The following is a 14,381-nucleotide window of genomic DNA, read 5'->3' as shown; positions in this document are numbered from 1 at the left end:
CCATCATGCCTTCACTCTGTCTGAACTAGGAAGATGACATGAGCAAAGATACCAGGGGTTTCGGTGCTGCTGTGCTCCCAGAGGTCAGAGGTCAACGAGCTAAAAGACTGAGTCTGGCTGTGGGTGAGAGACTGCTGGGAGTGTTGTCTGCTCAGTCTGCGGTCAGCTTGCTCTAACAGGTCGCCACCACCGGGGGCAAAATGAGGAAGAAATATCACACCACACAATGAAGGGAACAAAACAGGAAGAGATGAAGAGATAAAAATGAAGTCTTTTGGCACAAAGGAATAAGAAACAAACACAACCTATATTAGGGCTGATTTCATAAATCTGTAGAAAGAGGAAAATCAACTTGTAGAAGGGGAAATAAAAACAGAGACTGAAGTATGGTTTCCACAGTGTGTTAATTAAAACTAAGGGCAAGAGATTTATTTAAATCAAACAATACTGTATACCTTTAATGTGGTAAACTATAATAAAACTTTTATTTTGTCCAGCAGCCACTTATTTTAAAGGGTGAACTACCAGACATCCTGCGGAGGCTCTTGGACTGGATGTTGTCCTCCAGAGGGTCAAAGTCAAAGATGGATCCAGGGTCTGTCCTCCACACCTTCAGATCTTCACAGATAGAAGGAAAGTTCATTTGGAAAAACACTGACTACACTATGTTTTGTTGTGCTGCAACAAGCCATCTGCCCATGTTACATCTGTCTATTAATGGAAAAACACAACTAAAACTGAAAATGCCATGTCTATAATTCAACACATAATTTCTTTATATGACAACACTTAGATTTTCTGTTTAGAGTCCTGTCTGAACAAAAATTAGAACATTGTAAATGTGTGATCCAATAAAAGAATATATTAATTACTGAAAAACAGAAACAATCAAAAATTTTAAAAAAAGCTGGACTCTGGACCTTCCAAAAAACAGTAAAAAATACATACTATACCAAGGATAAAATAAACTGTGAGCTGCAGAGTGAAAGAAGCTCCTCTTTCACAGTCTCTCCTCTTTTTATTTTGCTGTAACATAAACAGCTGGCGATATTATGATACTTGACACCTCCACTTTACCATGACATATTTGTATTTTTGTCTTTTCTGACTTGCTTTATGCAAATTCAACACTTCATCCATATGTCTACAGACTGTCAGACAACAGTCTTCCAGAGGTAGCTTAAGTATGGAACTCCAAAATGTCCAAAAGCGGTGAACATTTACTAACCTTACAGACCATTACACAGCCAAAACCTTAAGCCTTGTTTGTCTGATCAGTTCTCAAATTGACTTTACAGCAGAATAAACACTAACTATGTAAGGAACAAATGTTTAGACTGACAACTAGAACTTTTTTTTCTTATCAAGGTAAGCAGTGATTTGAGCAGTCATCTACAGCTTCCCTGACCTCCCCAACCACAGCGCCCTGCATAAGCCAGTTTACCTGTGCTGGGAGACAGCGGCTCCTGAGCAGATTCAACATGGACAGGGTGCTCTATTACTCTTAAAGTACTTATCATTTAGGTGTTGATGCTAACATCATGAAGAGCAACTCTTACGTTGAGCATTTATAAAATATCAACCAACCGTACAATATCGCCTGATAAATTTACGAACACCAGTCCAGTCTGTCATCACTCATTCATTGTTACCTGGCCAGCATGTAGCATGACATGTGAGGGCCAAGAGGAGCAGGTAATGAGGAATAGTAATGGATACTGAATGAGCAGCCAATCACATAATGGCCCTGCATCCCAGCCTTGATTGACAGGCAAAGTAATTCTGCTGAAAAACAGCATTGTGAAATAAAAAGGACACTGAGGAAAAACGTCATTTTGAAATAAAAACTGCTGCAATTTGAAAAGAAGAACTCTTTTAAATATATGTTGCATTATTTTAACATTTCATGGTCGTATTATAAAATTCTGTATATTTATTTAAATAATGTGTACTTTTATACAAATAATTAGTTATTATATAACGTCCTATTTATTTAATTAATTTTGAACATTTTTGAGTTCCATACTTTTACATGACATGATTAACATGACAACAGCATAAAAAGTAGAAAAAAATCATATAATATATAATATGTAATCATTTACCTATCTATAGCATTGGTGTACAGGTCGCATTTCTAATTATGCTAATTATAGTCTAAATTAGCCTATGAAGAACATAGGCAAGGCATAACAACAAGCTGAGGTGCATTATGAAATTCATTCATCCTTGTTAAGTAACTTAAACACCTGCGCCAACATTGGGTTGGGGGGAGATAAAGCAGCATCCCCTCCTCCTCTCTCAGGTTGCCTGAATACTGACACTCACTCCAAACTCCAGCTGTTTCAGCTGCAGACTTTATTACCTGCATCTTAAATCTGCTGTATAGCGTTTTCTTTTGGGCAGCATTTTCACTTGTGTTACACTAGGAGTTATAGTTTAGCTTGAACGTAAACATTTTTTCTTTTTCGGCAACAATATTACCTTCAATTTAATCAAGAGTGCCAACAATTAGTGACTTACAAAATTACTGTAAATATACACATTTTTTCTTTAATGGAAGGGCACCAACAAATTTTTCCATGTATGTATAAGTCGCTTTGCTGAATAAGTCGCAGGACAAGCCAGAGGAGTAAAATAAGTGAGACTATTGTCCGTAAAATACGGTAACTGAGGCAAACAACCTAACAGTGGATGAGGGGAGATGGTTGTAAACTATTTTTTCTCACATCTTTGTTGGAAAGATCTATGCAGTAAAGAAGAGATGCAAGTGATTCCAGTTTTGCTAATCTGTGTTTTCAAAATTCCTTTCAAAAGAAACATTTTTCAAAGCGTGAGTACTCATTTCAAACATCCAGCCATGGAGGAGCTAAAAGTCTCTGCAGCTGAAAGTCAGAAGCAGTGGCTGCCAGAGTGAAGAGGCTGTGTTGTTTTGCACAGAGAGAGTGGGGCAAAGAAAGAGCAAAAACCAGGTTTAACACCAGTTTGTGTTTCTGACATGGAGAGTGTTAAAAGCAGAGTAGATCCTAATATGTTTGGTTTGGTAGCAACAGTGACATAGCATGGTCATGATCTAATCTTTGTTATGAACTGAGATGAATTTAATTTGGGAGTAAATCACATTTTGTGTCAAATTAGAAGAAACTAGAGCATTCAACCGGATTTAAAAATTTTAGCACAGTTTTGTGTATCATGTCAACACAGTAGTTTTGTTGAATGCAATTTTTATTGAACATAACAAAGCCCAGTTAATATAACAGTGCAAGCTGTGTATCTTCTCCTAAACAAACATTACTAAAAAAAATACATCCTCCACAAACAATGTTACCCACATGTATAAAGTATAAATCACAAATCTAATAAAGTTTCCATTATGTCATTTAAGCTTTGAGCTGGGACTTAGCTAATGCTAACATAGGACTGGAGGCTGCCTGTGGTATAGTTTGTCCCAACCAGGCATCCGTACAGTACAGAACAGTTTATGGTCTCAAGTTGAGAAAGATTTGAACTTTCAAACTTTTCAATGTTTACTACTTTAAAGATTGTAATACAAAACTTATTAACTTATTTATTTCTTATTTAACAAAACAATAAATACACGGCATTTCAAACTATCAGTAGCTAACGTTGGTATTTTCAGACGCACAACACACTATGGTCTCTCCTCGTTAACCCACTGTTCTACAAGTGAAGCTGAGGGAGATACATGCCTTGTCATATTTTTGTGTCTTTGCATTAGAAGCTGTGCTTTGAGCTGATGAAGACTCATCTCCGGTTGTAGCATTATGTTTAGCTAAGAGCCCTCTCACAAACTTGGCCATGTTATGCTATCAGTGCTCAAGCAGGCCTTCCGCCTGCCACACTGGGAACCACTGCTCTACTGTCTGAAAATAAATGAGTTAATGTGCCTTTAAAGGATGTCACCCCACCATTTGTAGCTCTGTACTGAAGGGTCACTGTCCAATCACGAATAGTCCACACACACACACACACACACAGAAGCAGACATATAGTTGAAATAGTGTGTCACTGACCTACGATGATGCCCCCTGGTCGTCTATCCGTGTCCATTGCCTGGGGGTGGACTCCTTTGTTGTAGCTTGCCTCTCCCATCAGCTGACTGGCTCTGTGGTAGCTCTCCATGCTGGGATCATCCTGACACAACCCTGGAGTAGAACCTCGGCCACGTACCCGCTCAAAGCCCTCATGGTACTTGGCCTGTTAAAGGGTAAAAACCAATACACACACGAAAATATAAAAAAACAGTATCAATACCACTGACAAAGTTATACACTTATTTATTTAAAACCATAACACACACATACACACAGGTCAGGGTGCACTTGGTTAGTGAGCAAAAAAAACACACAATGAAGCTGTTAAAAATATTTTATTTACACACACAATCAATCCTCTACACACTATCCTACGCTCTCGTAATCTTGCATTTACGCACTAAAAACATTTATACTCTTAAAATCTTACATGAAAATAATCCATGACTCTCTTAACATAATCAGTTCATCATAAAAAAAAGAAAAAAAAAAAAATCAACACAATTAATGTGACAAAAGAGGAAATAATCTGTCGACATCTGTCAGTCTTTCTCAAATCTACACATAAAAACCTGATGGGACACTTCATTACATAGAAAAGTTGTCCAGTGAAATAACAGCAGGTATAAAAACAATTAATCAAAAAATGTTGCTTTCCCTTATTACTTTACTATTTTTTACTAAAGTAGATTAGAAAGTGTGGATGTGTCAGGTTGGGATCTCAGAGGTCTGATCTATCAAACACACATATACACACAGCACATGCACACACACTGCTCTGTCCTCCATGCTGTTTGATGGTGGGTGTTACTCTCAGTGCTTCAGCCCACCAATAGTGCCAAGTTACTCAGGTTAGCTCCTCCCACCGCATGAGTCATGGCAACCAGGCTGTTACCATCGAGACTGAGTCCTGTGTTCTCCTGACACGCCTGTACTCAGGTGTGTCCAGCTCAGTGCAGCTCCGCCCCCTCATCTCCTGCAGCCCACGCTGGTACTTCACCTGTTCACACACATTTATGACATTACATATATTATGGGAAACGAGAAAGTAGCATCTGTGTATTTGCTTGTAGGTGCTTCTTGCCAAGCTAATGTTCTCCTGGTTTTGTCGGACTCTTTCCAGTTCTGGAGTCACTCCAACACTGGTGGGCTTCACAGCACTCTGCTTGTACTTGACCTGATAGAATGACACATTCATACATGTTTGTATTTTGAGACAGTATGTCAGATTAGCTGACAGTCATGGCACACTACATGTTGCATTTTTCTCATTTTATAGATACAAGATCAGACTTTTCTGTATGTAATTAGGATTTCCTGAATAAACTGAAGCTGGAACCATTTATGATCACCGAGATATGAAAGTGCTCACTGTTCTCCGTGTTTACAATTAAAGACAGTGTGCTCTGTGGTCTGATGGGCCAACATCATCAAACACACTATACATATATATGTAGACATTTTCAAACAAAATTATCTTTTTTGTTTAGACATCATGAGTAGGGAATATTAAATGATTCAAAAAGCAGAGGTTTGTACCTGCAAACAGATTTTTACGTGTTTGCAAATATGGGTTCAGGTTTATAAACTTGTTTTCACAAGCTGTAAGGCAAAATAAAGTCATGTGGGTATGTGACATGTTTCCAGATTTAGCTACCAATGGTGGAAAGTAACTAAGTATATTTAGTACTGTACCTAAGTACAATGCTGAGGCATTTTACTTGTGACTTTACTTGCGTATTTTCAACTACTTAATGCTTGGACTTCACTACATTTCAGAGACATATCGACTTTTTGCCACCAGTGATCAATAAATGTTTATGGTTATACTGTCACACAGATGCCTTACATCTACCATGTCGGGTCAGTATGAAGTGGTTATAGTGAAGTCTGAAGTTAACATTAGTAATAGTAAAAAGAGTCAAACGAGCGGCATCATTTTATAGTGATGTAGCCAAATGCAGTTCAGCTTCATATATTTAAAGTCTCCCAGTATTAATGTGAAAAAACTATAAAAAAATCAGGATAGCTTGAGTCAGTAGGAAGCCTAAACAAGTATTTATATTAAATAACTGAAGCTCAGATCAGCTGACGTATGACATGACTCTGTTATACTGAATCAGATTAGCTGATTTACAACCCTGCCATATGTTTTTCTTTATATATTTCCTGTAATATCAATAGTGCAGTTTTCATTTACTGTCTTTTTCTTCTGAGAATCTTATTTAGAGGCCATGACTGGGAAGGACTTGGGGAAGAAGATAAAGACCTCACTTCTTCAAGCCAGCAGGGACAGGCCGCATCCACTTTCTTTGTTAAACAATCCTTTAGTTATCCTCAGAAACTTGTTTTTTTGTTTTAAAAATAACTCTGGACCCTGTTTTATTTTTTACCATCTAAAATAAACAGTTCTTTATTTTTTGAACATCATTTTGAACTTTGGATATTTTTTCTTTTCTGCGTGTCAACCCTTTCTGTTCTGCCACCAAAGTGGTAGAAAATTGAAGGAACCATGGATAAGCACCACAATAGGTGTCATGATGTCCTGGATGCTCACGCTGGATCCTAGAACCACAGTGTTACTGGTAAAAATAATGGGAAAAATGTGAGGCCTGTTCAACACACACACACACACACACACCCTCACACACACACACACACACACACAAAAAGGCTGCTGTGCACTCATTAGATGTAGAGTGGTGGAAATGCTGCCTATAGTGACCTGGCCTGAAAGCTGATTTGTTTGTTTGTGTTTGTGCATGTGCGTGCATGTGCGTGCATGTGTGTGTGTGTGTGTTCTGGCCCTCTGAATGGACAATTGTTCTGCAGTCAGCTAATGGCCCCTCATGACTCCGCAAAAACTTGCACACTATTTTGTTGCTCATTTATTGGTGGAGTCATTTACTGAACTGCTTCTGCGTCCATAAACACACCATCACTCTCTCATAGCAACACTGATTCACAGACACAGCATTGTTTATTCACTCTTCCACTCAGTCCCTCTGCTCTCACCCATACACCACCAGATAAACAAGCAGCCACACCGAACCACACCAACCTCACCCACTCCCCCATCATTACTCTCTCCCTTTCCTCTTGTAAGATAATTCGTTAGTCTGTGTGTGTTGTATCCTCACGGAGCTGATGTTCTCCTGGTTGCGTCTGACTCGTTCCATCTCAGGCGTATCAGTGACCGCAGTGCCACAGCCCACCTCCTCCCTGTATTGAACCTGAACAGTGCCAAGATCATGACTGAGAAACCAGCTGCTGCTCACAGCTTTGAAGGAGGAATATGTCAGCATACGTTTACCACAAATAATGTAGGTTGGCTGTTAATAACAGGAACATAGTGATTACTTAGCCAGCTATTTTGATTTCTGAATTAGAAAACACAATTTGTTATATTAGAAGAGAAATGTATTCATACACACTTAAGAGTGCTACCACCATTATAAATAATGCAATGTAAAGATGTTCTAAACCCCTAAGACTAATTGTCTCTATATGGTGACATTACACTTTGGGTGTGGCTGTTTACAATTAAAAAAATCACTAGGCTTTAGATGCATAGTCTGCAGTTTTCTTTTTGTCCAGCCACGTTCAGACATTGAAATAAATATTTGTATATGTTGTTACACATTTTTCTATGTTGTTATACATCACTGATCTTCTTGGCGTTCTCCTTGGCGAGGACAATCTCTGGCGTCTCTGTGACTGAAGTCATCAGGCTTCTCATCAGTTTGGAGTCCCAGGAGTAACACAACTAGAGGGCGACAGAGAGCTGCTTCAAAACAGGTAGTGTCCATTAAAGGGAAACAAAAGACATTGTATATAATAACACTGTGTTTCTATCAGACTAGAATAATCTGTGACTGACTGGGGATATGATAAAATTGTGTGTGCTCACAGAGCTGATGTGTCTCTGGTTGGCTTTGACTCTCTCTATCTCTGGGCTTTGTGAGGTCAGACTGTATCTTCCCTTCAGGTGTTCTGCCTCATCCTTATACCTCTTCTACAGAAAGAAAGAGCAATATTAAGACAGAACGAGACAGTTTTCTTTAGATTTTATTTTACTTTTTCACACACAGACCTGACTGTACACATCTTTGAGGTAGGAGGCATGCAGTAGCTCAGGGGTGTCTGTAACAGTCCCGTATGAGTTTTCTCTGAGCTGGTCCATCTGCTTGTAGGATGTCTGTTACACGTGTGCAGGCAAAAACTGTTAGAATTGTCATGGATTGTCAGCAGGCTGTATGTTGATACAGAAACTGCAAATGTGGATGTCATCATCGTTGCTGTTGTTTTCTAACAGCTTTATTCATGCAGCTATAATTACTCTCTGTACACTTTGAGTAAACCACTGTAGAAAATATATATATGTAGACAATTATGCATTAAGTATAGCCACACACCTATTCACCAGATGGAAAAACCTCTGTTATATTTTCAACAGATTAAACACTTGATGTACACACACACACACACACACACACACACACACATATATCTTCTGATTAAATGCTTTGAGCATGTAAATGCACATCTTATCGAATCAGTGTCCATGTAAACAGTTAGAATCTCACACACTTACACACACACCTGGCTCTGGATCTTCGAGGCTCTCTTGGCTCTTTGTATCTCCAGGACATCAACACTCAGCTCCATGCCTTTCCCTACAATCTCCCTCTCCCAATCTTTGCGATATTCCTTCTGTGGACAAACAGCCATAGGACACATTAGCATTTACATTAGTTGGCCCACCTGTGATTTTTATGTTGATATTTCACCTGGTTCAGGATCTGATTAGCTTTTTTAACCCTCAGGAGCTCAGGAGTTTCCTCGAGCCCAACACCAGATAAACCCCGTCCTTTCACTTCTTGCTCCAGGTCCTTCCTGTACTCCTTCTGCAGAGAAAGATGGAGTTTGAAGTTGGGTTTTGAACCAGGAACCAACAGTGCTAACCACTCATCCACCATGCTGCCCCACAATTTATACCAAGAATATCAAAATTAAAATTAGAAAGTTATACTGTACACAAAATATTATGCATAAAACAATACTGAATCTCTGACCTATTGCAATTTATGAAACATATACTGTACATTTAAATAAATGTTGACTGTACAAGTGTAGGCTTCCCAGTACATCACCAGGGAATAACTGCACAAACCACATCATGTCAGTCAGGCCATGGTCTCTCATAATAGACGACTGGTCCATACCCCAAGTAGGTGCCATTGTTGTGTTTAGCTTTAACCTAACCTTGCCCAAACCATAACTGCCAGACATCCATCCATCTATTGTCTACCATTTATTCCCTTTATTTTTAGGCTCCCCCAGGGAAGCTGGAGCACACACCTAAGGACAATTGAGACATAGGACAAACGCACAGAATCCACACAGAAAGGTCCTGGGGTCAAATGGGTTTGAACCTACAACTCAGCAGCAGTGCTAACCACCTCACCACGCCACCTGCAAACACAGCTTTAACAGGTGGAAGCACATCTTGATGAAGGAACAGGTTTGGACACAACAATGCAACTGGGCAAAGTCATACAGCATATTCCAGGTCAGCTTCAATTAAGCCATGAAACTGAAGTTCACTTTTTTTTATACAACAAAAAAATTGTTGATATTATTTTTATAATTTTCAATTCAGAAAGCATGACCTGAAAGGGACAAACACTTTGTATTTTTATATTATATTAATTGTGTTATAGCCATAAAGAAAGATCCAGCATTTTGTATTTTTCTTTTCTTGTTAAAAAAAGATGATAGAAAAACCCACAAAGCTAGTTTTGGTCTTTTGTCTCACTTTTTTCAGTTCGTTATTCAGGATTGAGTAACAAAGATTTTTCAAGATAAGGGGAAGCAAAGACCAGTGACAGCCAAGACGGATGTATGGTCTCCGCACTAACACCAGAAAACTGCTTTGGCCTGTGCTAGACCACAAAGACAGAAGCTAAGTTTTGCTTACTTCCTGAACCCGCGTTCTGAAAGCCCTGCAGCCTATTAAGAAACAGGAAGACTGAAAGAAAACAGCATTTTACCTCGCTCTGCATCTTCTGTGCCTCTTTTGACACTTTGTATGTCTGAGTGTCGCCAAACTCCATCTGAGAGCGGCCTTTATTCTTCTCATACTCCTCCCTGTACTTCACCTGAAACAAAAAATATACTTCAGGTATGCTTTAGTCTCTACTGGACTGTATGTAAAAGTGCCATAATGAATATGAAGTTGTTCAGACCTGTGGCTCCAAACCAAGGGTTCTACTACAGGCCTTATTTTCTGTTTATTATCCCCAAAAAAACAGCAGGTGAGGCAAAACAAAATTTACATTTATACCATGTTTGTGCCTCTGTGGCATTGGATCAGTTTTTCTTCTATTCATTTAGATATTTTGGTCATAAAATTTAGAGTTACCTTACAAAAGATTGGAATCACAAAGGCAGAAGAACATTTTTTATTTTGGAGTGTGTGCACAGGTGTTAGGCTATGGACTAAAACAAGTCAGTATATATAGAGAACTAAAGTGTCTAACCTGACTGTGCAGGACTGCATTCTCCTTGTGGTGGAGCTGTTCAGCCGTGTCCAGAGCCATGTGGTAGTGAGCCTTCGTCTGCTCATACCTCTTCTTATACTCCACCTGATCACAAACACATATTTACACTTGTGAGAACAAGTAAAGTTCATTAACATGCAGTACTGCATTACTTTACCCTAAAGGACCTCACTAAAGCAATGAAACTAACATATTTGTTCTGGATTTTGAGAAACACGTAACAACTGGTGCATCTGTATAGTCTGATTCAGATTTAACTACTGACACCAATCTTCATGGTCGTTTTATTTGATTTAAATCACTTGTTATCTAATGCTATTCACTGTATTTGGAGGATTTTTCATTAGATGTGGTCACATTGAATTCATACCACTTAAAATAGCAAAAGCTCGACAATATTATTTTTATCTATATTTATATAGATATTTATACAAATTTTATCTATATAGGTGTAACATGATTAAGGTTCACCAGTCTTCTAAATTCTCTTAGCTTTGTGTTTATTTTCCTCATATATACCATGAAATATCTAAATAAGTTCTGTTTTTTGATTATCTGAGCTGCCCCCATAATATTCAAATGCCACTTTGTAGGAAACACCAGAAATAACTTAAATTTGTCATGTAATGCTGCCAGTTGACAGGCATATAAAAAAATACAGATTAGATTGCTTTCTTCTGCACTTTGAAATAAAAGTGACCTACTGCTTCCTATTTCAAATAGTAGTGTGTAAGAAACATTGCTGTGGATTGTGATGGCAGGAAAAGCCTTTATATGCAGCAATTTGAAAACATCACACATGATCTTTGTGATGCATCTGCACCTCATCTTCAACCTGAGTCTGAAGCTGGAAAGGATACTGGTGTTATGGAAAACATCCTGCATAGTGCCAGTGCCCAAGAAGCCCATCCCTTCTGGCCTTAACCACTTCAGACCGGTTGTTCTGACATCACACGTGATGAAGGTCCTGGAGAGACCCCTGGTGGCCTCTGCCCTGGACCCTCTTCAGTTGGCGTATCAGCCTCATGTTGGTGTGGACGATGCTGTCATCTACCTGCTGCAGCGTGCTCATGCTCACCTGGATGGTGGGAAGGTCACCGTGAGGATCATGTTCTTTGATTTCTCCAGTGCCTTTAACACCATTCAGCCCTTCCTGATGAGTGAGAAGCTGCTCAGGATGGGTGTCAGCTCCTCCACTGTCTCCTGGATTGCTGATCACTTGTCTGACAGGTCTCAGTTTGTGCAGCTGTGGAGCTCCCTGTCTAATGCTGTGATCAGTAGTGGTGGTTGGGTGTATCAGGGATGGACAGGAAGCGGAGTACAGGACACTGATCGGAGACTTTGTGGAGTGGTCCCAGGCCGATCACCTGCTCCTTAATGTGGACAAGACCAAGGAGCTTGTCTTTGGGAGAAAGAGGATACCAATGGAGCCCATCATGATCCAGCGCCAGTAGGTGGAAGTTTTGGAGCACTACAAATTCCAGGGGGTGTAGTTGAACAACAGGCGGACTGGAAGAATAACAGTGATGCTGTGTACAAGAAGGGTATGAGTAGACTCTACTTCCTGAGGAAGAGTAGGTTTTTTAATGTATGCAGCAGGATGTTGGAGCTTTTCTACCAGTCTGTGGTTGCCCTCTACTCCCCCATCTGGGGCCACTTGTGGGAGCAGCACCACCAAGAGGGACATCAGTCGGATCAACAAACTGATCCGGAAAGCAGGACACATTATTGGCAGGGACATGGAAACGTTCGAGTCAGGGAGGGACAGGAGGACACTGGACAAACTGCTCTCCATCATGGACAATTCTTCACACCCACTTCACCAGATCATAGAGGGTCAGAGGAGCTCATTCTCCAACAGACTCATCCAGCTCCTCTGTCACAGTGAACAGTGACTTCATTCATACTGTTCTCCATCCCTCTGTTTAATAACTCCTCCCTTTGCAGCAGATGACTCCACCATCCTCCACCACAGTCTCTTCTGTATTAATGTTTGTATATAGTGTATATTTACTTCTATCTGTGTGTATATTGTACACATGCAAATGCTTTATTATTCCATTCTATTTTCATTTTTATTATTTAATATTTTTCAAGAGTGTCTTTGTGTAACTGAGCTACTGTGACCAAGGAATTGTTCCTTGTGGATCAATAAAGTTTATCTAATCTAATCTAATCTAATCTAATCTAATCTAATCAGTCAGACCTGAACAAGTACACAAACACATACCAATAGATCTAGATTAGGACCTTTTGTTCGTAGGTGCTTGTGTCTGGTGCTTTTGTGAGACGTGACGTGCTTTACAGTTTTTGTATGGTGTCATACGTACATTGCTCTGCAGTTTGCTCGCATGCAGAGCGTGCTCCAGCTGCAGGAGGTTTGGCAAGCCTGAAGAACCGTCTGGTTTCTGGTTCTGGTTGGTCTTATACTTCACCTGAAAGACAGACAAAGAATCTCTATTAGGTTTGAGCATAGTCCTTTGAAATACATTATACGATACATTTTCCTTGTAATTACCCACCATTAAAGAAATTAAATTTATAACAAATGAATAAACGTTTTAATTAGGGCTGTCAAAATTAACGTGTTAACGCAAACTCATTTTAAGGGCACTAATTTTATTAATGTGTGATTAACACAGCGTGCATTTCCTGTTTGACCTGTGGTCTAGCCCCATAGTAGGAGAAATGTAAAATGCAGCCATAGACAGTAAAGAGTGCAGCAGCAAACAGAAATGGAGAAAGAAAAAGGTCTGAACGGTAAATTAATTTACAAAATGATGTCTGAAGGTTCTGTCAACAAGACAAAAGTTGTCTGCATGTCAACGTGAATGAAGTTGGCTTGTCTGTTTGAGCAACTGGCTCAGTGCAAAGAAAGAAATATTGGGAACTTGTGTTTTTTCTATGTTCTTTTTTTCCATGTGATTAATAAACATGAACAAGTTCTTTGAAAAACATATCTACTGTCTTTGAAACATGTTTGTTATTTATGCTGTATGTTTAGGGTAGTTTTACTAATAATAAACATACATTTGCATAAATGTCTATCCATGTTTGTCCATGCCCATGTTGATTAGAGTATTACATTTAAGGTACATTTAGAACAGATAAAAACGTGCAATTAAGTTGTGATTAATCACGAGTTGACTCATGACAATCATGTGATTAATCATGCTTAAATATTTTAATTAATTGACAGCCCTAGTTATAATTGTATTTCTCCTTAATCACTACATTGTGATTAACATGACATCACACACATAACTGAATCATTTTCACTGAAAAACACACATATTTGATATGAAATTAAGCCATTTCTGTGTGTTATTTTAGTGATTTTGAAACAGGAGCATTGCATGATGTGTTGCAATTCAACCTGTTAAATACCACTGTGTAATCAGACTTTTTGCTCACTTAATCTAAAAAAAGATATTGCTACAATGCTGAATCAAAAAAAGGGAAAAGTTAATTCATGTTACAAAAAAGCATCAATTGAAATCAAACTATATCTACAGCAGCTTGGTGAAAGAGTTAGAGGTTTAGTAATGTCATTTTGTTCCAATTTTTTTTTCACACATTCACATTTTTTTAGATGGTTTCCTCACTTCCATGGTGCCAAAATTAGTTCCACATCAAACCACTTTTCCCAAATGCTTTTGCTAAAAACTTACATTCAGAGATGTGCCTTTATATCAAAATGTGGAGAGTCTCCATGTGGTGAGAGGCTTTTCTGAAAGAATCTCTGAGTGAACGTGCAGTGTTC

General features: G+C 39.0%; 2 protein-coding genes and 1 pseudogene across 2 annotated transcripts in view; all 3 read right to left on the bottom strand.

Moving 5' to 3' along the window:
* LOC113143885 (zinc finger protein 208-like) overlaps positions 1-14,381 on the bottom strand; it is a 905,597-nt pseudogene that overhangs the window by 421,631 nt on the left and 469,585 nt on the right.
* nebl (nebulette) overlaps positions 1-14,381 on the bottom strand; it is a 142,744-nt gene that overhangs the window by 3,883 nt on the left and 124,480 nt on the right. Inside the window, exon 5 of the mRNA XM_026329538.1 lies at positions 4,035-4,218. Coding sequence (XP_026185323.1) covers positions 4,035-4,218 — 184 coding nt within the window. The remainder of the gene's footprint in view (positions 1-4,034; positions 4,219-14,381) is intronic.
* On the bottom strand, positions 4,603-14,375 carry LOC113143897 (nebulette). The gene is made up of 11 exons (XM_026329528.1): positions 14,290-14,375; positions 12,949-13,053; positions 10,598-10,702; positions 10,109-10,216; positions 8,846-8,962; positions 8,658-8,768; positions 8,149-8,253; positions 7,966-8,070; positions 7,717-7,821; positions 7,196-7,288; positions 4,603-5,232 (listed from the first exon to the last, which is right to left on the bottom strand). Exons 3-11 carry the CDS (start codon positions 10,655-10,657, stop codon positions 4,930-4,932), a joined length of 1,107 nt encoding a protein of 368 aa, XP_026185313.1. The 5' UTR covers positions 10,658-10,702; positions 12,949-13,053; positions 14,290-14,375; the 3' UTR covers positions 4,603-4,929.

This window comes from Mastacembelus armatus, unplaced genomic scaffold (assembly GCF_900324485.2).
Source record: "Mastacembelus armatus unplaced genomic scaffold, fMasArm1.2, whole genome shotgun sequence".
Classification (NCBI taxonomy): domain Eukaryota; kingdom Metazoa; phylum Chordata; class Actinopteri; order Synbranchiformes; family Mastacembelidae; genus Mastacembelus; species Mastacembelus armatus.
Note: the sequence above shows the minus strand (reverse complement) of the source record. Positions and strands in the feature narration are given on the sequence as shown.